This window comes from Thermobia domestica, chromosome 14 (genome assembly GCF_964235325.1).
Source record: "Thermobia domestica chromosome 14, izTheDome1.hap1.1, whole genome shotgun sequence".
Lineage (NCBI taxonomy): Eukaryota > Metazoa > Arthropoda > Insecta > Zygentoma > Lepismatidae > Thermobia > Thermobia domestica.
In genome coordinates, this window is record NC_137467.1 from 17,792,650 (window position 1) to 17,815,005 (window position 22,356).

Here is a 22,356-nt window from a genome sequence, read left to right on the forward strand (position 1 = left end):
TCCCATAGTATTGGAGCAATGGACCTTCAATTTTCATTTTTTCATATTTTCGGCTCTGCCTATAAACCCGAAATAACGCATTTCTTCACTCAGGTTGGTCTATAATTTTTGTCTTATCTTGGTGTCAGGAATCATTTCCCAAACATGTAGGTGTTTTCAAACACCCTGTATAAAGGTAGGTAAATTGAAATTTTATGTTTGTTGCTCACATGATGAATAAGTATTGGGCTAATTCACGAACTGATGATGTTGATGAATTCACCAGATATACTGAGAAATCTATATTCTTATAACACCGAAAAATCTATTCTTATAGATGTAAACGTACACTAGTGTTGAATAATCATATCATTAACGATAACTTTCTAGGAATATAGACTGATTTTCCTTCTACTGAAGAACAATGTGTCCTTACAGGACAGAAGTTTTCAAATATGTAAGTACATAGTATACACGAAGTCTCAGAAATCATAGGGATTATTTGCAACTAAACGGCGAAACTACAACGATAAGACTTCAACTCATGATGGGGAGATGTATCAGGAAAATACGATGGATGAGAGAACGACTTCATATTGTAACACTTGCAGACTCTTTATATATCTTTTGTTTGATATTTGACTTTCGGTTGATATTTTAATAAGGTCATCTTGCATTTATTTATTTAGGGGTTATTATAGACAAAAGTATAGACTATTTTCAGTACCGATGAAATATATGATGAATTAGCCACACCACGATTATGATATATACAATAATAGTTGATTTGAAGGTTTTGAAATTACACTAAGAAATGTTTGTGATTAGACTATTGTTTTAATTATTTTATACAGTGGCGGTGTGAGGACGGGACGAGCGATGCCTCCGCCTCGGGCCCCACTTCGTGGGCACCCTGGAAGGTAGGTAAAAAAACTACTAAAGAAAGTTGTTAGCATGAGCAGTACAAGGGCCGTCAAGATTTATAATCCACCTCTCCCTAAAAGTAAACGCAATTAATTGTCAATCAGTTTTACACCAAATAACGGATAAAACAACAGAAATATCTGTGTTATAAAATTAATCACCAGAAATAAAACAAGTTATAGCTAAAGGCCCCACTCTCTTGGAGACCCGCAAAGATATTTAAAGAAAAAACTGAATATAGATTAAAAATAAATAAATAAAAGTTTCATTAACTTGGGGAGCCTACAGAAATTTAAAGGAAAAAGCTGAATATAGGGGAAAATATATAACGTAAACCTTACACGCTCTTGGGGTCCTAAAGAAAAAATCTGTCAAAATTTGATTCAGTTATGAAGGTACATATTGATTCAATAAGCACTAACACGGAAGGACAAAGACGATTATCTTACAATTTACATGAGGTTTAGGACGAACTGATTAACTTTCTTGGAGAAAAGTTCGATAGCACATATTTGAAAGCGTGAGAAGAGCAAAATACTTCAGCATTGTATTTGATTCAACTTCTGATTGTTCTCATGTGGAGCAGTTGTCACAAATCATTCAACTTGTTGACATATAACGTAATTCTGTTCAAGTTTGGGAAGCATTTATTGATTTCATCTCTGTCGAAGGAAAGACTGCTGAGAGTATTTCTGCTGAAATACTGAAGAAACTTCAACGCGATAAATTTGATATTTCATGATTGCAGAAGCCAGTCTTATGATAATCAGGCTACAATGGCCGGTCAATATTCTGGTGTTCAAACTTTGATACGGAATATAAATCTTTTTGCCATTTTCGTTCCTTTAACAATCAGTCATTGAAACTTGTTGGTGTACACACTGCGTACGTTGTTCTGGCCATCATTTTCTTTAGAGCAATTGGACGTTTGTTTGCATTCTCTTCTAGATCTACTCACTGATGGAATGTGCTGCTAAAGTACGTAAAATTTGGTCTGAAACGTGGAAGTGACACTAGATAGAGTCCAAAAGCAGAAGTTGTGAAGGCACTTTCTAGTCAATTGGATGAAATTATTGATGTGTTGGAAGAACTGCGTGAAACGCTTGATACTTGAGAAGATTCTGGTCTTCTTGCAAGCGTCCAGTAATTTAACATCATCACTTTACTGTATTTCTGGTCTGAAGTTCCCCCATATATTGATCGGATCCAAAAATGCCTTAACCTTAGGATATGAATTTCAATCAGGCTCTGATTCAGTTACAGAGCCTGGTTGACACTATTCATACCTGGTGAACTGAGCTGGGCGGGGAAATCATATCCGCAATAAAGGAAGTTGCAGACAATGGAACATAACTGTGGGTACATGCAATAGATGTGTGCTTGGAGAAGATGCAAAGGATGAACCTCTGATTCCGCAGGCTGAAATGAAGCGCATTATCGATGAAATCCTAGATGAGATAAGACAACAAATGTATGGCAGTTTTACTCAGATGCGTGACTGAACGACAGATTTGGATTCCTGTGTTCTATCGCTAACTTTGTGCAGCAGCTAGATGATAAGGGTAAAGAAAGACTAAAAGCATGTTGCTCTGATTTGGCTTTGTTCTACCCGATAATCCATTCAATAAGGTGTGCTCAGAAAGCTAAAGAACAGCTTGACTTTTCCCCACAAGTCATGCTGAAATATGTATCTTCAATGGGGATTGAAGTTGACAAAATTTTGGCAACCGCTCTTCAAATTTTGATAAAACTGTCCGTATCAGTCTCATCATGTGAAAGGTCTTTCAACAAAATGAAGCTGATAAAATCTTCCTTGCGCTACACAATGAGTCACGAAAGACTCTCAAATCTGGCCATTCTTTCTACGGAAAATGAAATAGCATCTATTTTGGATTTCGACAATATAGTTGGGACTTTCGCAGCTACCAAAACAAGGAAAGCAGCATACTGAATGCTGGTGGAACACAAGCTACTAAGGCAGTGGAACTATCGTCGAAAGTAGTTCCATGTTTCACCTGAAGATAATAAAAATACAAAAGTACCAAAAGAATAATTAAATTCCGTCAAGATCTGTTAATTGACTGGTGAAGGGTGGTAAAAAAACGTAGTATGATACAACCCGCAGTAGAATCCTCTGCTCACATATATAAAAGATGATATATCACCAATTATTCAATATATTCAATCTTTTTGTTATATTTTAATATTAAGTGTGTTAGGAAGTAGTAATGGAAACAGTCATAAGTGACAGAATATAAACATGGCTGAATTATTAAACACAAAATAATATAATCATACGAGGGTCACTACGAAAGTTTTGAGATTCGCATTGTTGTGGCACAGTATCTGAATTCCAACAATTGCGTTCGGTAGTAGTATCCAGAGCGAAGAAAGTTTCAACTCGCCTCGCTTATCGGCGTGGCCATATCGCCTTCACTTGTTTATTGATGGGAGCAGTATTCGGCTGTCTAGAATGGAGCTCGAAAGGGAACATTTTAGGGCAATGATCCTTTACGATTTCAAAAGTGGTTTGAACGAGACACAAAGCCTTGACCGTTTACAGGGGGCAATTGGGGACCTTGCTCCTTCCCGTGCTACAATTTTTCGGGGGTTTGGTGAATTCAGAAGAGGCCGGACATCACTTAAAAATGAAGAAAGAGCTGGACGTCCGGCAACAGCTGTGTCAGATGAAAACATTGCCGCTGTGGAACAAATGATTCGAGAAAATCCTCGAACAACTTTCAAGAACATTGAATCTACAGTGAACATTGGATCGCCAGCAGTAACAAAAATTCTTCATGATCATCTTCGGCTCAGGAAGGTTTCATCTCGTTGGGTGCCTCACACTTTGACTGAACAGCAGAAGCGCATGCGTGTAGAATGGTGTGAAGAAATGCTTGCAAGATTTGATGGAGGCAATTCTCGACGCGTCTCTGACATTGTTACTGGTGATGAGACTTGGATCTATCAATTTGACCCTGAAAATAAACGCCAGTCTACAGTTTGGATCTTTCCAGACGAAAATCCACCCACGAAAGTTAAGCGACCGCGAAGTGTGGGGAAGAAGATGGTCGCAACTTTCTTTTCCAAATCTGGCCATGTTGCAACTGTCCCACTTGAAGAACAAAGGACTGTTACTGCTGAGTAGTACACCACTGTTTGCCTAACTAAAGTGTTCCAGAAGCTTCGGGAACGGCGTCCAAGAACTGAATTGCGTGGGATCCTGCTTCATCATGACAATGCGTTCGCACACACGGCCAACATCACAATTCAGTTTTTAGAATCTACAGAGGTCAAACTTATAACTGATCCGCCGTATAGCTCTGACCTGGCCCTGTGTGATTTTTTCTGTTCCCCAGGATCAAAGATCGCATGCGTGGGAAGAGACTTTGCTGCCCTAAAGAAGCTGTAGTGGCTTACGAGAATGAATTTTCAAAACTTGAAGAAAAAGACTGGCAACACTGCTTGCAAAAGTGGCTTTCAAGGATGCAAAAGTGTGTACAGTGTAATGGTAAATACTTTGAGAAAATGTAAGTGTTAAATTGATGTTAAGTATGTGAGTTATTTCACATCTCAAAACTTTCCTAGTGACCCTCGTAAAACAAGTATGAAATCTGGAAACAATAGTAAAAAAAGACAAGCAGGAGAAAAACATTCTAGTGTTTAACTATTCATTGATATTTCGGTAAAAGCAGAGGACAAAATAGATTTATATTATCACTGGAGAGAAACCTAACAAAAAACAAGTGAAGACGACACGCAGGAGAGAAATCTATTCTAGCCATTGTTTACTAATAGTTCGGTAAAAAAAATGATGTTTAAGTATCGTGTTTGATCACTGGAGACAAACAATGTTAAAGTGAGTGGACCTCATTATAGGAGAAAATTCTAATCAAATAAAACTCATATAGCGTAAACTCAGACAGGTGAGAAACCATGAATAAACTTAACCATATGAGAAACTGCATACGGAGAAACACCAAAGGCATGAACCGAACAAGAAAATTTTAGAAAACATAAGCTTAAAATCAGACATCGCTCGGTTATATAATTACATGCATTGTTTTCAATATCAGCTCATTGTTACATTTTGTGCGTAAATTTGTCTCTAAATGTATTAGGAGCATTACTCCCACTATTCCATCTAATTACAGTACGCGTTTAAACTAGGATAGTATAGGTGTAGGATAAATTCTGGATACTTTGTTGTAACGTTTTGTTTGTTCTTAAGGTTATGTGATTTCTGTCATGGATTGTAGTTTCCGTTACACTAGTATCCCTAATCCTTTTTCTATCGTGTCCTTTGTTTAATAATGAATGCAATGTTAGCTCTGGTCAGTTTAACCCTTTAAGTGGCAAAATTCCCTGCAAGTTCCAACGCAAATATATCGTTTTATTTAGTTTCTTAGTATCATACCATGATCTTATAGCGTGCTACTTTGCCTGGGTAAGAAGCATTATGTACGCTGTAGAAAAAATCAAGTGGTTATTTAAGTAACCACTATCCATTCAGGCATGCATCGAGAACTTATGAAAGAGTGGGTGATAGTGAGTGGTTAGAAATATAACCAGTATCACTTAAAGGATTCTTGCAGGCGATTCTGAGCATTAAAAAGATATACAAGGATGCTGAATACCACTCCCATTTATTTAATACATTACAGATTAAGATTGTTTAAACACACACACCAACGGGAAAGGGTGGAGAAATAAACAGAAAGAATGATTATGGAAATTAAAGTCAAAAATAGCAGTGTGTAAATCATGATTGTTCGAGAAGGGACCAAGATTTACTTCACAGGTTCTGGGCCCCGGTTTGCCTTACACCGCCACTGATTTTATGAATGTCCTGAAAAAGTACTTTAATTAAAGGTATCAACGCAATGTAGGATTATTTCATGGGTTTCAGTATATACAGAAAATTACGCAATCATTAGATCAATTGGCATCCAATGCATCCTATATATCACTTTTGAAACCATATTTTACATTAACAATTGCATAGACATGTCTTCCTTTATGGTTATACGTTTATTTTTCGCAAAATATAAGCTTTATGATATACTTTTCAATCATTTTTTGAACACAATAGTGACTAATGTTCTAAAACGAACTCTATTGTGACATTTGGATTAAGTTGATAAAATAATGCTAATCTATTTTATTATTTTGTCCTTCATGATTTATTACCACTCTCAATATTGTTTCCGGATTCCTATGTAAAAAGAAAATTGATTTTTCAACAAATCGAGCTTTGAGTGTTAGGTAATTACAACTTGTTTGCTGTTTACGATTAGAATTTCTAACCTTATTCGTGTATTTCTAGTCTATATTATTGCAATATAGGATAAATAAGTTTCTTCTTACACGTTAAACTGCATATTTTGATTCATATCATTGTATACCACAACGAAGTCGCAGGGATATCCTACTTAGAACATGAGAACATTATTCATCTTGTTGGAAATACAGCTAATTATTTTTCCATTACTATTAGAAATATATCGTGCATATACATAACCACAAACTATTTGCAAAAGCTCGATTAATATTTATCGAACAATTAGTACTACTTTTCAATACACATATCATTTTCTCATAGCGAATATTTTGTATTTTTTTATGATTATTAAGTAAATTATGTTTGTGTTTTGCATCAACATTAACTAACTGCATCGTATATGTTTATTCGTTTGATATTTAGCTTGGATTGCGTCAGTTTGATATATGCACATCTTTCACTTTGAATTTTATTTTAGTGGCAAAGTAATAGTACAAACTTACAATCACATAGATCGTGTTGATTACTTTTATTTACTTTTGTCATAATGCTGCTGGGAATAAATAGTATATAACTTGATATTTGCGTTGTGGTGTTTTATAAGCGATTACATTGACTTTGATGAATACTTTAATAAGCTCATTATTTCATGGTTAATGTAACTAATATACACTTATTTACCTTAAACATATATACACCAATTACAGTCAGGATAGAATTGGATGGCTATACATTTCATCAGAAAAATATACTCCTAATAATGTTCGATGTCATTTAGATAAAATCACAGCTTTCATTCACTTTTAACTTGTTTGATATTAAAGGGTATGTCAAATTACTATTAGCTTAAACAAAAATATAATCTTCCAGGTTATCGACCCATGACTATACCCTCTACATTAAGAGAAGGATGCCTAATCCAACTGAATGAAGATTTAAAAAGTTGAAAGAATCAGCATGTGGGAGGAACGGAGCACAAGAAAATCATACCGACATGCTGGTGTCCACCACACATTATTTAGCCACGGACAGAATTAAGGACCTTGCACAAGGGATGGATAGAGTACACAAACGCGTCACTGTGCCAGCCTCCTAACAGCTTAGACAATTAAAATAGTTCATCAGGTACAACATGCTTTTTCCCATATGGTATTGGTACACTTCTTAGTGGATATTGCTGATATGATGCTAATTCACCATACACATTAGTTGCATGCTACAAGTGTGTTTTTTTTCTGAATGTTATTTAGTACACTCACAAACGATGACATAAGCATGGACGTTATTTTAAGGTGGATCACTAGGGAGTTCTCGGTGCAATGCTAAACGGAGCTTGAATACTGCAGCATTGCCAGATAGTGTCGAATGTTTACTGATACCAGATAATAAAGTGAGTAATCATGGATCATGCTTTGATACTTACTGGAGAACGTAGTTTTCGACCCTTACCGCGACTCTGCTTCCCGAACTGCAACGCTAGAATTCAGGGATTTTCTTATTATCACTACAGTAAACTACAAATTGAGCAACAACGTATTATGGAGTTCTGCGCAATATATTTTCTTAAATGTAAATTAATATACAAATAAAATATGAAACAACGAAAAACGGTCAAACAATACACCTATTTTGCGATAAGATTGTTACCTTAAAATACTTTACACATATAAATGTACATTGCATAAAATGGGACACTTCTAGTAATATCTACCAGCAAGTGCATCTTGTGTGCTCATTGCAAAACGAATCAAATATTTTCTTTTATTTGTTACATTTTTCGATATCACGAGATACAACCAAATGAATCAGTGTCTTGTGTCCTAGCTGAAACAAAATCTTAAAGTGCCATATTTATATGGAACTTATCATTGCACAGTAGTTAAGGGAATGAGCTAAAATATGTATTGACTTCCAGGTGGTGATCCACCTCAAGATAGTTGAAAATTTTCCCGATAGAAAATGTTGAGTTGTTGATTTTAACGTCCCGTTCAGCAGCGAGGCTATATGAGACATGGACCTACTGATTAACGGGGAATCCGAACCACATGAGCTCCCGCCGGGATAGAAAATGTTAATTATAGTGATTACAGAGATACAAAACATGAAAATTCACGAACAACCAAACAATGTAAAACAACAGAAATTAGGATTCTTTTATTGTATCGCACCGTGTCAAATTTAAACTATCAACTTTCAAAAATCATATTACATACTATTTGTACAAATTATTATTATAAAATTATTTTTTTATATTATATATGTTATATACTTAAAATGGTATCTTCGTTGATGAAAACATTTCAAGAACTAATATTTATTGTGCATATTGTGATGCCGTTCAGAACAGTCTTGACCGCCTAAAATTAATTATATCAGCTCTAATGATGGAAGGAAATCCCTTGCCGATAAGATCTATACTGCTGTCTCCATTGTACAGGGAGTCTATAAAGTCCTGCAGGAAAGTAAAACTATAACTTGGAACCTACGTAATGTATTAACGAATACCTTTTGCTGTGCTTACAGAAAGGTTAAAAGTTTTGTTTCAGCTAGTTAAGGTTCGTCGCCAAACCTCCAATTGTGCACCATTGACGTCCAAACACTTGCCAGTCTTTTTGGGAAACCAAGAATTGCGTGTTGGCCGTGCTCGTCTGGAAGGTAAAAATCACATGTTATTTTGTTCTTGAAATCATCCAGATTAGCTGGCTTCTGCGAATACACCTTTGTCTTCACGTGTCCCCACAGTCAATAATCACAAGGCGACAATCTTGTGATCTTGCAAGCCAAGGTGTGGGTCCTCTTCGGCCAATCCATTAGATTCTTCATTAAGAAACTGCCGAATTTGAAGGGCATAGTGCGGTGGTGTCCCATCCTGTTGCATGTGGACCTCATTATTAGACGCCATCTTAAGTCACGTGATTACCAGCGCACTCATCGAGTATTGTGCCTGGCATCGAGCATTGTGGCAATGGCAAAAGACAAATTAAAACGGAAATCAAATGGTGTTCCGCACTCGTGATAAGCATACGAATTCCTACTTCAATGTTTCAGAAGATGAATCCTTAAACTTGATAAATCAGAAAATCTTTTCTCACACTTCTCGCAAATATGAGGCGTAACACCCGCATGTAAAAAGATATAATTTGCCAAATCCAATTAAGATTTGAATTTTTTCCACATTCGTTGCAACTAAAAGACTTGTCAACTATGTGTCCACAAATGACACGTTTTTTATAAATACCACACTCCTTACAACCGTGAGTCTTTTCCTTTGAATGTGCTAAGAGATAAGCAAATAACTAGCATTTTAGAGTAAATCCCTATGAAACTCTCTGCAAATGTATCGTCTTTCAGAACAATGTGATAAAATATGGTGTGCTACTGTCGAACTTAAATAAAACCTTTTACCACATTTATCGCAAGTGTAAGATTTCTCGCCGGTGTGTAAGCATATGATGTTGTAAATAAATTTTTAGCGAAACCTTTCCCGCACACACCATAGTTATGAGGTTTCTCAGATGAATGCCTTATGTAGTGATTTCTTAAAGTATATTTGTCCTTGAGCCCCTTTCCACATTCTTTTCAAGAACGGATTCTATCATAATGGACTAAGGAGTGCAGTTCTTTTTCGGATTTTATTTATAATACTTTCCCGTATTATTTATATCGATAAGGTTCTCACCTGTATGTATTAACTTATGGCTGTTTACAGTAAAATTGCAACTGTGCCCCTTTTCACACTCCTTGCAAGCGTATGGCTTTTCATCTGCATGTGTTAAAGAATGAACATTTAAAACTAATTCCTTATAAAACCATTTACCTTAAACAGCACAAATGTAAGACTTTTCAATCGTCTGTATTAAAGAATGTCCTTTTAAACTATATTTATCTTTCAGTTCTTACATACAATCTTTGCAGGTATGTAAACCTTCATCAAGATGTTTTAAAGTATGACACGCTAAATTGGATTTTGTATAAAATTTTCTCCATTTGTGGCAACGATGAAGCTTCTCTCCGGTATGTGTAGCAATATGATATTGTAAAAGGTATTTCGAAGAAAAGCGCTTTCCACATTCATTGCAAGTAACAGGTTTTTGTCTCAAAATATGATAACCTAAACGGAATTCGGATCAAAAAGTTTCCCACACTCTTTGCACATAAAAGGACTTTTCGTTGCGTTTGTACTTAAATGATTTAAATTTGTTTTGTAATAAAATCCTTTTCCACAGTACCTGCAATTATGTGTTTTTTCAGGAGCATTTATTATCGTATATGCCAAACTGAATGTATTATCTCTTAACACATTTCCTACAACTATGAAGCTTTTCACTAGTGTATGTGAAAATGTGATATTTCAAACCTGATATTCCACAGTATCTTTTTCCATACACTTTGCATATATGAGGTTTATAACTGCATTTTTCTGTATTTGTTTGGCCACAGTTGATTTTCTAGCTAATTGATTTACAAGTTCGGAACAAGTAAGACTTTCTTCGCTGATGTCAGTTTGAGTGCAGCTTTTTACATGGGTTTTCATCGCGAAACTTTTGTCGTGTTGTTGGTAAGTATGAGGACATATATTTACTAAAAGCTATTTTCTTTAGTGAAGTAACTGGCACCCCGTTAAATCTGAAATGGAAATTAAATAAAAATGTCAAGTAACTTGAAAGCTGCATGCCTGTGGTTTACGTACTACTATTGTATATTGTGGTTTCGTTGAACGAAATAGCCATTAATTTCTCATGACCTTATTAGCTTATATGCGAATTTCGAATCATCGTCAAAAGCCAATCCTTAGGTAAAACACGAGAATTATATTTTTTCATTATTTTTTTTTTCAAATTATTTGGGATGTCATGCAGAATTATTTTTAGTTTTATTTACTTTAGTTTCTAAACCCTTACTTGGAATTTCTAAAAATGATAAACCTGCTCATATATTCTGATCGACGCCGTTCTCTCACAGGAGGTATTCAGTTTAACAAGGACAACACACAAAGCCACCAAGGAGAACAAAGAAATAAAGATACGGTATAAAACTTCTTATTCTTTGAAACAACACATCTGTTATTCATTTAACGAAATTCAAGCTATTCGCTGCCTTTAATGTGAATAACACGATCACGTTTCAATGTTACCACCAAAGAAAACCGACGATCAAAGAAAATCTTTCCTAGAGATACAAATACAGAGCAAAAGAGAGGTATTTTGTTTATACTATACAAAGGAAACAACTAATTTTGTGCATACCACACTTTCGCTTTTCTTAACTATTTTAGTGTAAGATTTCTCTGATGTGAATTTTCTAACAATTGATTGAATGCGTAACTACTACTGGGAATTAATTTCTTCCATTTGAAATGCTGTCAGTTCGATTTCATGTTCACTGTGGTTGTTGAATAATGACATCTACCTACCTCTAAAAATGCACTTAGTTATTTTAAATCATGAATACAACTACACACCAGCAAAAGAATCAAGACGACATTACCTCTTTAGATTCCTAAAGGAAAATGTCCTGAATCTAAATTGTGTATATACCCAAGAAATCGAGCAACCTCACAAGCAATCGAGCACCCATTCAACCTCAGTAACAACCGCAATAAATAAAATTTTAAGACGACAATTCGCAACCTGCATCGGGTTATAACTGAAGTAAAGGACAAGTGCTCTTTGGCTAATTAAATTTATATATCTATAGATGTAAATAGGGCCTAAACCGTAAACAGAGTTGTTCTTTCAGGGACGACTTCTAACCCCCAAATTGTGATCTCAAGGGAGTGTACTTGAGCCCCTGTTATTTGTCCTATATATCAATTATCTCTACTCGCACCTAGCTCATCTTAATGGCTTTCTGCTTTTTCCTGACGATTGTAAGTTATACAGAGAAATATCGTGTGTCTATGATACAACTGCAATACAGGAAGACATAAATTACCTTATAAGCTGGTGTGAAATGTAGCACTTGAAACTTAATAGTAAGAAATGTGATAGTATTGCCATTACTATGGAAAAGTCTCCTATTCCATCCACATACCATATCAATGATTCGCCTATTACATATTCTGCTAGTCACGATGATCTTGTTGTCATCTTTCATTCAAAACTCACATTCTCTGACCACATCTACTCAATACTTAAGAATTCAATGCAAATACTAGGGCTTCTTTATCGATTTACTGAACTACGCACTGTTTCATCATTAGGAACTTTCTATAAAACTTTAATAGCGCCTAAGATCGAATACTGCTCCAGATATGGGCCATGGCAGTATCTACACATCTCTCCAAAATTGATTCTATTCTCAATTTTTTTACTACTTTACTGTAGTACATTTTCTTGTTCCCGCACTTTGAATATCATCTAAGAAGGAACTCTTGCGACATCTTAATATCCAGACTTCGCGAGTACGCACAAATATATCTGACCTGAAATTTCTTCATAAAACAGTTAAAGCAAACTTAAAAACGGAAACATTACTTCAGAAACTATATTTACGTGTCCCTTCCCGCATAACCCGGAAAACGCACCTATTTCATCTTGCCCGCCTTAGGTTAGCAATTATAGAGAGGTCTCGTTTTACAGAATACCGAACAGTTATAATCAAGTAAAAACTGATGTAGACACTTTTTTTCGAGCTACTCGATGTTTGAGTTTTGACTGAATATTACTTTTACACCCCTTTTTGACTTTTATGTTGTTGTTATTATTACTGTCTTGTTTTTTTCTTTCTTTTGTTAACATTTCCCTGTGTAAAATGCAAAGTTATGTTGTATCTGGAAATTTGTTAAATAAGTCCTGCAAATGAAATTATAATTTTTATGCCCCCCCCCCCTCCTCGTTTATGTCCACATTAAACACACAGCAACAAAGTACTAAACCAGTAATAGCTCAAATTTATATGAACGTCTTTGTACCACTCCTGTCGCCACCAAATAACTCTTCTAAAGAATATCGGACAAAACGTCTCGTAAAAAGTTCTGAAACTGTCCAGTGGCTCGTACATTGTAATCTGACCTATTATTTTAATTTCGATGCACACATGCCTCCGTCGATCTCAGACGACATTCCACAATTGAACAGATGGACCCTTGTAACTTTAAGTTAAATCCCTACCATATATACGAAACGTGGAAGACGTGAATGATGCTCGAATTCGACGATGAGGTGGCAAAATTATCACATTGTAAGAGATGAAGTTTCAACAGTGTCTCACAATGCGAACGAATAAGGTTATTGTTAGATTATTCCGCCAGACAATATCCGTTAAACATATTCGTTATACCATCATTCGTTCAAATAATTATCGAGGCAATTTTTTAAGGGAATTATTTATACAATATGAAGTAATTGAAAAGAAAAACTAACATATTCAAGCTAAATAAAAAGTGGACAGCAGAAGACAAGTAAAGAACTCAATTGGAGTATATCAATAGTACTAACTTCTCCAATGCTGAATATCATCAGCACTCATAGGGAAGTAATTTCCAAAAGTAATCATAATATTGGTATGTCCATTAGAAAATGCAAGTATGGTACTGAGTACGGTCTTTATAAACATCTGTAACCATAACTTAGGAATGTAAGAGATAAAGCTGAATTGTCCCAAATTATATATACTTGAATATATCGTTTATAAAAGTAGAAAATACAAGTTCTGAGACAAATATCTATAACAAAAACTAAATTAAGAAATGAAGGCATGCTAACGCACCTCTGTTCTTGAGCGCTGCCACCTTCTAGACAATGACCCTCTTCAATTTCGTCTTCGTTCTGCTCTCCAATTGTGTCACACATCTGGCTGCTTGACTCTTCCGTGGTGCATGTAAAATCGGTGAGTTGTGGCTTCGTGTTACTATAGAGACATTTAATATTTATGTGTATATCAGACACTGATAAACGCTTCACCAAACATACTGTTTTAGATGTTAGTTTCCAGTCAACTATTGATTTTATATCAGATACTGATAAACGCTTGACCAAACATACTGCTTTTGATGTTAGTTTCCAATCGGCTATAGATTCATGCTCATTATCTTTTAAAGCAACATCAAGCTTAGGCTTTAAAATTTCTCTTAACAAGAAGAAATTACTATTACTATTTTTCTCGGTTTGAATGTCTTTTTGTTCCTTACAATCCAAATTTCGCACAAATGATGATGTAACATGATTTTTATATTCAAACTCATTGGTGTTACTATCACGTAGCTTGTATTTACATTTTTCGGAAAATTTATTTTCATTCTTCATTTCAAATTCAGTAAAAGCAAAGCTGTGGTAATCAAAAGCTATCTCGTTGACGCTTATGTCGGGGTTTAGACCTTCGGCACTCAGGATCGAGAGAAATGAATACTTCTGAAAACAGGAAAAACTATTATTTAATTTTACATAACAATATATATATTAAAGGACGCAAGACCTAAACCTATCTAGAATAACTGAAATATCATCGAGAAGAAGGTTTAACGAAATAAATCTTACTTTATGGAAAAGCATACTTATTTGCCTGAATCACGTACTATTCTAATACATCCTTGAATCTATTCTTTTAGATATAGATCAATATATATCAAACAACACTCAAAGAAACTATTTTGATTAATGGAATTCTAATAGTTGAACGAGTGGCTGGCATGGAATAGAAAAGTAAATAATGCTGACCATAAACAAACTTCTTTTACAAAATAAAATGAGAACCTGTTTACTAAAGTTGGTGACACACTTTACAATTCTTCCTTTTACGGAAGAGCTCCTTAAACTTGTGATTTTTATAGGTCGCGAAGGGCATACTAACAGGATTAAATAAATATATATATATATATATACTGGAGTCTAAATTCCTCTGTTTTTTGTATAGAATTTTGGCATTAATACATCACACAACAATAAATAATCACTGTTTATCTTTTTATTCATCACAGTTTTGTCTTTATAGTTAGTGATATTCTACTGATATAATGGAAATTCAATTATAATAATTCCTAATAAAAATAGCTATTGTCTACACCGCGTCGGTCATACAAATAAATGCTTGTGTGACGTATTTCTTTTGTATATGAATGATGAGTGAAAACGAGTTTAAATTTGAAGTTGAAACAAATCTAACTTCTAAAACAAATCTTTAACTAAACAATGTATAAAGGAAGTGCATTTCACATTACTATTTGTACAGTCCGCAGCAAAATACCTGCCACATGAGCATGTAAGTTTATTGTGAAACTACGCCTAACAGCACAGAGAATCAACATAACGTCTAAGTGGCACGAATCACGCCAGGGAAAACCTCGCCGTCCTTCCTTGCACACTTTTGAAGCAAAAGACTTCGTCGTTTCACAAAAAACTTACATGCTCATGTTGCAGGGTTTTTTTTCTGCGAACTGTACATGCAGTACAAATTATTTCATTGAATCAAACGTCAAAGGAAAAAGTGGAATAACTATTTCTAAAATGCAGGAAATGCTTTGTTAAGATATTTGAAACCTTATGCAGGAATATTTATATGGTTTAGTTTGCCTTCCCATGTCATTTGTATGTCAATAAATTGAAGGCAAAATTTATATGCATCCGAGAACATCAGAACCACTGGTTAACTTCCGCAAGTAATACCCTTACACACCCAAGTCAAAGCAGATATACACTGTAATAATAGTAAACTTAATTTGTGAATTTCGATATATTTAGGAAAAAATTAAATAAGAGATGGGCAGCAGCTTAAAAAATGCAAAATTACGTAAAATTTACAGGAAAGAAAAAGTGTATTGAATGCTTTTTACGAAATTCGTGCTAACAAAAAAAAAAATGGTAATGTAGGATTCTCAAGTATTAGAAACTGCAAGTTGTTAGTACTACTTTTAGTGGAGGCATCCTGACGTCAGACAACATAGTAATGAGGAGATTAATTGTAAGCATTCAAAGATGGTAGTTGCATCTGACGGATGTAACATTTCGGTGGTGAGTATTATAATAACCTGTGTTAGCGAAATAATTATATATACGTATTGTAGGGTGGCATGTATACTGAAATTGAGCAGAAAGTGAGGCAAATGTAGGAAGGAATTGAAAATAAAGAAAAGGAGAAACGGTTACATTTTCATTGAATTGATGTACATTATTTGAAAAAGACGGTAGTGAAAGGTACTTTTTTCCAGGAAACAAAGCTGTTGTGTTTTACAGAATCAGGGCCATGGATTTCTGAATTTGAGAACACAGTGTAGAAGTTGTGGAAGGAAGTGAAAATCAAATCATATCGAATGGTGAATCGGTGCATTGGATGTAGTGAAAGAGGAATAGCCAAATCTTAATTTTGACTAGAACATTCACAGGAACCTAAACTACTTTCATTGAAGTACTGTATGTTTCAGATGTAAAGCATCACGGGCAGTAGCCAATGACGCGAGATATTTCGCGCGGTGTAGATAGATTGCGGACTCCCCTTTCCCTTCTCGCTCTTCCTCCAGTTGAGATTATGACACATACATTGGCAACATTATTCACAATGTAAATATACTATTCCAACAAATTCATAAATTTTTACTGTGTATCCTAGAAGTACTGTAAATATAGCAACTAAATTACTTACCTGTTAACTTTCCCAGTGGAAATGCTAAACATTCGTCTTAAACCCTAATTTTACTATCGTCTATGTTAGATAATATTTCGTCATTCTCTGAATCTGAGTCTTGTAAATATATTATTATGGGTTCCAAAAATTGTAAACACTAAAAATAATTCTTCGAGCTTGACTTCGTAGCATTTTTTAAAAAGAAAACTGCCCACTTGTACTCACTCGGTTTACTTAAAGACTTATCAACTATAATTTTGGAGAACAAACGAACTACCACGAAAGAAAGCAACCCAGACACTGATGAATTCTGTTTATGCTAGAAGAGAAGTTACGTTCCTACACAACTAGCCCCTTTGTTTCCTTATGTTTTCATAACAAACAACACTTTTGGGCTTGGTGTAGGTGTCATGAAAGCAATCCGTCTGATTTCTAAGCAACTCGATAAGCTCGAGTTTGTTTTGGGCTACGACAATTTATAACACTATTCAGATGCCTGATGCTTTTGAATCCCTTTTAGAGGAGAAAAGGGGGCCTATGTTTAGCAGAAGGGGTCCAGTTTTTTTCTCTAAAAAATGTTACTATTTTGGTAATTTCTGCTCACATTCGGTTAGTTTAGGATAGAGTTGGTTAGTTTAAGTTAGGTTAGGCTAGTTTAGGTTACGTTAGGTTAGTTTAGTTTATGTTATATTAGTGTAGGAGTCCCGCATAATTTTCCAAAAAATGATAGAATTTCGCTTATTTCTACTAATATTACGTTAGTTTAGGTTAGTTCAGGTTAGCTTACGTTAGTTTATGTTAGGTTAGCTAAGATTTGGTTACGTTATGTTACGTCTAAGTACTTGCATCACTCATTTCTCCTGTAAATTTTGTGTTTTTTACGTGCTTCTGGACCCCTTGTACTAAACATACTCCGAAAAGGGAATAAAAGTCGCACATAATAAGGTACTGAACGGAAAGAAAACACAAAGAAAAAAGAAAACTACTGTGTTTCTTCTGTCAAATAAAAACGAACTTCCCATACTTTGTTGAATATATGAATCAGGTTGCAAAGGGGTGTAGCCACGGGGGAAAAGGGAACCCTATCTTTCCAAACTATTTCCATACGGTTTTACCAAACAGGAAATTTATAGATAAAATATGATGTGAATCATTTTTTGTGAAGGAATGAGAGTGTGAATATATGTAATTATTGTCAGTGCACAGCATATTGAGATGAATTTTAAGTGATAGTGAAAGTATTGCACGTGTGTGCTTTTCCATTATCCTCGTTTATGCATATTTCTCCCGCCGCTGATGCGCCTGCTCCCTACGGACGCATCGCCTTGGCTGCGCTCCTGCCCTGACTCGGTTAGATAGCATTCGTGAATTTTAGTGGCCACCTAACACAAGTTGGTTCGTGTTTTATGCAGTGTACTATTTATGCCATACGTCCACACTATTTATACAGAGCCCTCCTGAAGTCAACATGCAAGTAGTAATGGAGTTCCTTATTTAGTACATGTTATGCTAAAAGAAATACAATGCTTTAATCTAACCTGAATATGTAAGAAATGTGTCAAAATTTGGTAGAACCAGGCCCGTATTTAGGAAAGTACTACCGGTATTCTGTACTTGAGCACAGGACGGCAAAATTTTGGAATATTTTTTTAAGATTCACAATAAAGTAAGGAGTATGTTTAGTACAAGGGGTCCAGAAGCACGTAAAAAACACAAAATTTACAGGAGAAATGAATAATGCAAGTAGTTAGACGTAGCATAATGTAACCAAATCTAACCTAACCTAACATAAACTAACCTGAAGTAACCTAAACTAACCTAATATTAGTAGAAAAAAGACAAATTCTATCATTTTTTGGAAAATTATGCGGGACCCCTACAAAACATAAACTAAACTATCCTAACCTACCCTAAACTAACCGAGTGTGAACAGAAGTTACCAAAATTGTAACTTTTTTTAGAAAAAAGAACTGGACCCCTTCTGCTAAACATAGGCCTAAAGTAATATTTAAAACTAGCAACCCGCAGAGTTCTGGGCAAGCGCGAGAAAATATGTTAATGTGTTTAATTCACTCTAGTTACAGTAGTTATTTATTAGCTACCTTATCTGATTATTTTTAAGAAGTCATCCTCTCCCACCCCCAGGGGTGAGGATGAACTTGAACATCTTGAAAACTGATACCATTAAATTCAGTGACCCCAAAAACTATGAATTGAACTCGTTATATTTGTCGTTTACGGGAGGGGGCGGCAAATTATTTAAATCACAGGGGCGCACAATATATAAATGCGGGCCTGGGTAGAACCGTCTGCTCGAGTAATGGGGAGGTGGCAGCTGTGGATAAAACCCACAAAATATGTTATCAACGTTATATTACAACTTACCTGTTCTTACTTACAATTACCTTATCTTACCTACAATTATCCCTGTTTTATTTCTTGCCTTTACTATTCACTATTAATCACAAATAAAATATTTATTTTCATGCTTCTTTTTGCTCTTTCCTACTATTCATTAATATAGTATTATTGCGCAAAATTAGTACCGTTGAACTGTTAAGTGTTGCAAACTATACAGTATTCATTAATGACTAAACTAATGCGGCCGATTAAATATGTTTCCCAAAGGTTGAGGTTAAATTTACATTGAAGTTTCACCCCCTAAACGTGATGCAATGTCACATGGTATTTAGTCCACTTTGCACGAACTTTATTGATTAAAAAAAAAAAAAAATAGGTGCAGTTACGGATCCATACTATAAGTAGTAGTAGGAGTAAAGTCTTTCCAGCTTAGAACAAAGCAGACGTAAACATACCGAAATGTATTACTCCGCGGCTCACACGTACTTCGGCAGCGAGAGACGTGAACAGCAAGATCGTCTGCTAGCTTACTACCATCGCATAATTTACAAAGTGTAAGTTTACGTTGGTTGGTAAATAATTAACGCACTGACACTAACTACTGCTATGCTGGAAATATGTATTTTCTCAAATCGTTATATAAACGAGATTGCCTCTGTTCCTGTTGTCCTCTTTTGTGTTTTATAACACGAGACTCGTCGTCGCCATGGAACTCTGCATTCTACAATTTCAAATGAGCAGGGTCGGCGCGGGAACACATACGCATGCGCAGTAAATACTATATGTCCAAGCAGTGGCGGCGATTGGACGTTAAAAGTGGGGGGCAAGACTTGAGGGAAGGTTGTATAACTAATAGGATACTATCTCTTTGGTTAAAATACCGTATATCATATTTCATTTTTTATTAAGTAAATTGACAAGAGCAACGCAAGTAGATACTAGCCCTTTGTACTCTTAAATAACAAAGGTGTAAGAAGAAATTTGATTCCTTGCTCACGAACATCTTAAAATTCAAAGCGGCTGATTAATATATTGAATCCTTGTAAGAAGTGAAAGTATACTGGAATTCTTGTGTTCCAATAGGTTAATTTTGGGTTTATTTTCCGTGGCAATTAAAACGCAATTTCTGCAGCTTTCTTAACTCTACGGGAGGATAACCATCACGTACTCACGCAACGGCGAATGCTATATGGCACCATTTTATTCTATGAACCAGTAATACATACAAAAAGCTTACATTTCCAAATGAAACTATACATTAATTGGTTACAAAAAAGTGGGGGGCAACTTCCCCCTTTGTACCCCCTAATCGCCGCCCATGTGTCCAAGTACGGGTATGGTTGAAATAAATCTACATCTGTTGTTAAATATTATATATATATTGAGTTTCTTAACACAAAATGCAGGATAAATTCAGACATCTTTATTCGAAATTACTATTTTAGTAGGGATTATATTGCGGTAGGATACTAGTGTTGTGTGACCAACTACCAATCACTGGTCATCGACCGACTGGTAGTCAGGTGGGTTTGTTTACATATATTTTTTTCTAAGGCTGGAAAGAGAATAGTTGTAGGAACGGGTTAAAAGCCCCGCAGGGGTTCGTTGGGAACTGTTCTCGACATAAAATGATTGCAGCGCCGTGGTGTGTTAAAAGGAAATGAAATACCTGTATTTTGTACCAAGTATCCTTGCTCTTTGTTTTGTGTGGGAAATTGAATTGTAGTAAAGAAAACTGAGTTTGAGTAGGGATGCTATTATGCTGATTGAAAAATATGAGGAACATCTTTGTTTGTTCAAAGTTAAAAGTCATTTATATCATAATAAGCATATGCGACAAAGGGCTTTAGAAGAAATAGTGACTGAAATCTCTGTTTTTAGTTTCGGAGTCATAATTGCGCTCTTTTCCAATGATATGTTTGTTACGTCACAACAGGATACTTATCAAAATGCTACCGTGTGAAAGAACCATATACTTCTGATGCCATAGAATATTATACGACATTTTTGGCAGCACATCTGCTACGATAAATGCTTCCGTCCAAACTAGCCAAATTATGGTGATATAGCAAGACACAGATGACGTGATGTGTGAACTCCAGTTTCAGTGGCGGCGCTAGGATCAACTAAGCGGTCACGACACTTTCCACTTTCTGTTTGACAAGTCGCTGTTGCCACCCGTGTCAAATTAGACAACCACCAAAACTAAAACGACCAGAACATATCTCAAAATAATGGGCTATTTATGGGTTAATTAGTTGCTCTAATCCCAATTTTTGGGCTTCTAACGTTTAGCGATAAATCGGAATCAAAATGAGTGAGTCTAGCTTGATATAAAGCTAGAAGCCCCCCTCCATACGATTACAATGGTCCGGTCGAAAAAATTCAAATGCCAGAATTATGGGCTAATTAGTTGCTCTAATCCAAATTTTTGGGCTCCTACTGTTTATCAGGAAATCGGAATCAAAATGGGCGAGTCTAGCTTAACATCAAGGTAGAACCCTCCGTTTGCTCAGGATAGTCCGGTCGACAAAATCCAAATACCAGAATAATGGGCTATTTATTGGCTAAAGAAATGGAAGTCGGAAGGCGCTAAATCCGTACTGTACGGAAGATGTGGTGAGATAGTTCCGCCAAATTCTAGAATGAGTTGCGTTGGTCGCAAAACTGGTGTGGTGTTTGGCGTTATCATGTTGTGTATTAAAGTTGGTTTTCTTCTCTGGCCTTACCCTCGAAATTCGGTATTTCAGCTTCGTCAGTGTCGTCTTGTAGTGTTCTTAAGTGACAGTTGCTCCAAACACCATGATATCCACAAGAATCACACCCTGACTATCCCAGAAGATTGTGCTCATCACTTTGCCTGCAGACGGTTGTGTCTTGAATTTCTTCTTTGAGGAAGAATTCGCATGTCGCCATTCCGTGGACTGTCTTTTGGATTCCAGCTAGTAGTGCTAACAGCACATGTCATCTCCGGTGACGCAGCTATAAAGAAATTTTTCTCCTTCAGCCTCCTAGTGGTCCAGCACTTCCCGACACATTTCTATTCGCTGCGTTTTGTGATCTTCTGTAAGTATTGGGGCACCCATCGCGCACAGACTTTGCCGTAGCCAAAATGTTCCAGCATTTTTTCCAAGCCCTTACAACCGACATTCAGCTGTGTACATAATTCTCTGGTCTTTATCTGACGATCACCACAGATGATTTGATCAAGACGCTCTTCATTGCGAGGGATGACAGATGTGTAGGGTCGGCCG

General features: G+C 35.7%; 1 protein-coding gene across 8 annotated transcripts in view; it reads right to left on the bottom strand.

The window, feature by feature from the left end:
* Window positions 1-19,797, bottom strand: part of LOC145669551 (uncharacterized) — a 36,847-nt gene extending 17,050 nt beyond the window's left edge. Inside the window, exons 1-3 of one of the 8 annotated variants that reach the window (XM_081737754.1) lie at window positions 19,147-19,510; window positions 13,895-14,535; window positions 7,651-10,810 (exon numbers count right to left, since the gene is read on the bottom strand). In XM_081737754.1, coding sequence (XP_081593880.1) covers window positions 10,684-10,810; window positions 13,895-14,430 — 663 coding nt within the window. In that variant the 5' untranslated portion in view covers window positions 14,431-14,535; window positions 19,147-19,510 and the 3' untranslated portion in view covers window positions 7,651-10,683. Of the gene's footprint in view, window positions 1-7,650; window positions 10,811-13,894; window positions 14,536-16,759; window positions 19,102-19,126; window positions 19,511-19,557 lie in introns of those variants that run through there. The other 7 variants (XM_081737752.1, XM_081737753.1, XM_081737750.1 and 4 more) reach the window with 7 other exon arrangements.
* Window positions 19,798-22,356: the final 2,559 nt, after the last annotated feature.